This window comes from Hippocampus comes, unplaced genomic scaffold, assembly GCF_001891065.2.
Source record: "Hippocampus comes isolate QL1 unplaced genomic scaffold, H_comes_QL1_v1.1 scaffold371, whole genome shotgun sequence".
In the NCBI taxonomy this organism is placed as follows: Eukaryota; Metazoa; Chordata; class Actinopteri; order Syngnathiformes; family Syngnathidae; genus Hippocampus; species Hippocampus comes.
This window is the reverse complement of record NW_017805065.1, coordinates 305515-310074: the sequence shown is the minus strand read 5'-3', so window position 1 is coordinate 310074 and position 4560 is coordinate 305515. Positions and strand designations below refer to the sequence as shown.

At 55.5% G+C, this 4560-nt stretch overlaps 1 protein-coding gene across 3 annotated transcripts in view; it reads left to right on the top strand.

Moving 5' to 3' along the window:
• dla (deltaA) overlaps window positions 1-4560 on the top strand; it is an 8785-nt gene extending 4225 nt beyond the window's left edge. For 2 of the 3 annotated variants that reach the window (XM_019864479.1, XM_019864477.1), the window contains 3 exons: window positions 539-758; window positions 1660-2437; window positions 3030-3624. In XM_019864479.1, coding sequence (XP_019720038.1) covers window positions 539-758; window positions 1660-2437; window positions 3030-3153 — 1122 coding nt within the window. In that variant the 3' untranslated portion in view covers window positions 3154-3624. Of the gene's footprint in view, window positions 1-538; window positions 759-1659; window positions 2438-3029; window positions 3625-4394 lie in introns of those variants that run through there. The other variant, XM_019864478.1, reaches the window with a different exon arrangement.

The window sequence follows — 4560 nt, the reverse complement described above, 5'->3', positions numbered from 1 at the left end:
TTTTGGGGGGGGGGGGGGGGGGGGGGGGGGAATAAAATTCCAATTACCAATTCGCCTCGAAAAACAGAATTGATGAGCAAACATGGGGGGGTCAGAAGGGGGAACCTTTTGGGGTTGTGGTTGAAAGTCATCATTTTGATTTGATTAAGTCATGTCAATTACGACTAAATTTACTTCTACTTGCATGGATACCATTAAATTTGGCCTCATAAATATTTTTTATCCTCATACACATGTACATGTACCTTTCGTTTATCGTGGGTGGTTTCGGTCCCCATTAACCGGGATAAACGAGAAATGAGTGTACACACGAATCAAAACTGAAACAAAAACACACACACGGGTGCACACAAAACACACACAAACAGACAAATGCATGCAAAAGCACACACCAAGGCAAATTTACACTCAACAACACACAAAACACAGGCGGGTGCATGCACACATTCAAATCACACATGAAACACACATACACACACACACAAACGCGGCAAAGACGTGCCCGTCGGCAGGCATTGACGCCGCCGTCTCCCGTCAGGACTTGGAGAACACCTACAGGTGCGAGTGCCCCCGCGGTTTCTACGGCAACAACTGCGAGCTGAGCGCCTTGACGTGCGCCGACGGGCCGTGCTCCAACGGCGGCCGCTGCGTCGACAACCCCGACGGCGGCGGCTACTTCTGCCAGTGCCCCACCGGGTACGCCGGCTTCACCTGCGAGAAGAAGATCGACCACTGTACCTCGGCGCCTTGCTCCAACGGTGAGGGCGGCGGGCGAGACCGTAGCTGCACGCAAACTCGCATTCTGGGTCGTGTTCAGATACCGCACGTGGTCGGGTAGCGGCGGACGTTTCAGTTCGGTTTGCCTCGTCAAGACCTTTTATGTTTGAAGTTCTGAAGGGGGGTTTTGACTGGCTGAACCCAAGCCAGCGGCTCCATTTGACGACCTTGGGTCTCACTTGAGCCCTGAAGGTCAAAGGGCCTATCTCACTGTCCTGGAGAGCAGTTGGCGACTCGATGGGGACTCGAGTTGCCGCGAGGTCTCCTGGAGATCGCCGGGACGTCACGGTCAATTCAAAAGCGACCTCCTTGGAGACGTTGTCATGTCTCCGGCAGGTCTCGAGAGATAAACCGATACTGTCCGCGACGAGGGCTGGGTTGGCTGGGTTTCAACTCGCGAGCAGATCTCCAACAAATCGGAGATCAATTCTCTCTTCGACCAAAGCGCTGTCCCCGCAAGGTCTCTCAGACCGGCTGAAGACCAACCGGACTGCGCATACAGCGGGCAGACGTAGCGGCAACGCTTGCTTGCGGCCTGGCTCGGTGGGAGTGCGGTCATTTCCCAACCCCGGTGTTGGTGCTTCGATCCGTGTTGAAGCGTCCTTGAGCAAGAAACAGAAGCCCCAGTTGCTCCCGATGCTGCTTCGGCATGAGCTGAATGAGGTCGTGTGGCGTCAGGCGCTTTGAGACCCCGAGGTAGAAAAGCGCTACCTAAGTGACAGCCCCTTTACCGTTGACCGGACTACCGCGTGACTGATCGATCCCAGCGGTGTCGCCACATTCGAGACTTGCTCCCACATTTGGCGGCGGCAAGCCGGATCCCTCCGGGCCACGCGGATCCCTTTTCGGAGCCGATCATGACCCTGGCGTTTGTGTTCTCAGGTGCCCATTGCGTGGATCTGGTCAATTCGTACCTGTGCCAGTGCCCAGACGGCTTCACGGGCATGAACTGCGACCACACCGGCGACAAGTGCTCCTCGTACCCCTGCCAGAACGGCGGCACCTGCCAGGACGCCGCCCACGGCTACACCTGCACCTGCCCGCCGGGCTACACGGGGCGCAACTGCAGCTCGCCCGTCAGCCGCTGCGAACACAACCCGTGCCACAACGGCGCCACCTGCCACGAGAGGAATAACCGCTACGTCTGCGCCTGCGCCCCGGGTTACGGCGGCCGCAACTGCCAGTTCTTGCTGCCCGAGCACGCCGCCATCCGAGGCTCCGAGGTGCCCTGGATGGCGGTCGGTTCCGGGGTGGCTCTGGTGCTCCTTCTTCTGGCGGGGTGCGCCGTGCTGCTTGGATTCTTCCGCTCCAAAGCCCGACGCGACGGTCCGGGGGAGGCGGGCGGAGAGGGCGAAACCATCAACAACCTGACCAATAACTGCCAACGCGGCGAGCGGGACGGCGCAGTCCCGCCGACTCCGGGTGTGAAAAACATCAACAAAAAGATGGACTTGTGCGGCGGGGAGGATCCCGAGGAGGGGGCGTCACCGGGACGTCGGTGCTACAAGAGCAGACCGCCGCCCGCAGACTACAACCTGGTGCGCGAGCTCAACTACGAGCGGGCGGCCAAAGACGCGGCGTCGGAGGCTTCCCGCGAGGACAAGGGCAGATCCCCGGACTCCTTTGAGTTTGAGGAGAAACACAGCAAACGCTTAAAATGGTAGGACAGTCGCCAACCCCAAAACGCGTCCGTGTCCGTTGTCACTCAGGTGAACGGAGGCAAACTCTTCCTCCATTGCTTCCAAATTAAAAACAACAGCTAAAACTACAAAAAAACAAAAGCGAACTGATGATGCCCATCAAACAAATCCAGGCCTCATCAGTTCCAAATTTTCAATCGCCAACCAAAGAAGCCTTTTGGTGTCTTGGAAGAGCTGAGAAGAATCCGGTTTTATGGCTCTTGGAAAAACTCACATCCATACAATAGTTTCCCTTTTCCAAAGATTTTTTTTTTTTTTTTACCAGGCCTAGAAATATGAATCCACCAAATTGCGATACTTTTCCAACCTTCTGTCGGAAGCCCCACTCTCCACTGTATTGACTGGAGGGTCCTTATCTTTGGAAGTCCTTAAATTCTTGACCTTTTCCAGACTTTCTCCAGGATACGGCAGACATCGATTCTTGGAGTATTCAGTTTTTCCATTTTCCATAGCGAGGAATTTCTCCTGTCGAATTGCGCACTCGAACCCAGTCGACCGGACCTTGACGCAGTTGCGGCGAAAGCTCAACTTTTTTTCCCTCTTTCCCTACAGTGAAACGTCGGAAATAAATTGCCCGGAAACGTCCGCGTGTGCGGACAACAAGTACAAATCTGTGTTTGTCGTGTCCGAGGAGAAGGACGAATGTATCATTGCAACTGAGGTGAGTAGTTGTTGACGTTGTTGAAGGCTTTGGCTGCGTGCAACCCGGATGTGAAGCTTACCCGACTAAATACGAGTGGAGTGATTGACAGGACGCTTACATTGCAACCGCCTCGACTGTAAGGACCGTTTCCGAGAACAGCTTGGGGTCTGGGATGCACGGAGTTGAAACGGCATCGTGGAACACGGTCCAATGATGCGGGTCAGGAGCCCTTGAAAAACGGCTCACGGAAGTCGGTGGGCGACGTGCATCGCAGGTTGCGAAGCGGTTGTCAGGAAACGCGCAACAGCCGCTAGGAAAGCAGAAGCGCCGAGCGTTGTTCAGCTTTCACGCTCCGTTTGCGTAGCGTGGAGTGGAAACCGAGCTGAAAGAAGCATTGCGGTCCGCAGGCCGAGTCCCCTGGACTCGGGTCGCAGTTCACCCCGCGGAAGACCGATGCCAATCTCTCGTCGCCAACAGCCGAACGTGACGACTCGTTCACGTCTGCGTTACGCGGAGTCCGATCCAAGCTATCGGGAGAAATGCGGACCGGGGAGGGTGTGGGCGAACTCCGTGCGGCACGGATGCGAAGCGGTTGTCCGAAACGGTGCTTGTGCAACCAAGTGCTACTTCAGCGGTTGAAAGGAAGGCGAAAATTCTTTCTTTTTTAATGAACTCCTGCTAGCTCATGACACCGGAGACTGCGGCTTTTGTCGGATACGGGGGACGACGGTATTCTGTTGGCTCGTTTGCAGCAGTAGGTGAGCATGAGCGTTCGCGCTCCGGAGTGGCTCGGGTCCTATTTGGCAGACAAAACCTTTTGAGTGAGCCCTGTCATAAGCCAGTGTCGTCTGGTGCTCCACAGGGTTCAATGTTGGGGCCCATGCCGTTTGCCGTTCCCGTGTTCCATTTGAAGATAATGCGGTGTTTCCTTCCGCTGCCACGAAGATGGCCGTGGGAGCTATTTGTCACTTAGCAAATGACTTTTCCCGTTTTTACAATTGACCTCACGTACGGCGCTTTGCCTGCGCCGACGGTTGTTGTAAAATGCCCCCGGTAAGTCAAGTCGAGTTGCAAAATATTTTCAATCGAATGAGTCCACTTGCTTCACATCCGCGTCGCGCGGAATCCGAAGGCTCGCGGCAACAGCGCCGCCGTCGGACCACACGTCCCAATTCCTCCGGCGGCTTTGCGGCGCGATTCGGATGCAAAGTCGTTGGCAGGAATGGCTATCGCTCGGCTCTTTTGTGTTTTCTCACGGCAGTGTGTTTCCGCAGGTGTAAAGGGGCCGGAGACGGGCTCGCTCGTTTTGCTGTATGGGAGAGTTTTTATGCTCCTGGATGAGATGCTGCTCTACGCTCGCTGCTGCTGAGACCTTTGACTGATATTCAGACTGAGCTGGTCTTCGAGTGGAAATAGAAACCGGCGGGGTCGTTTAAGGGG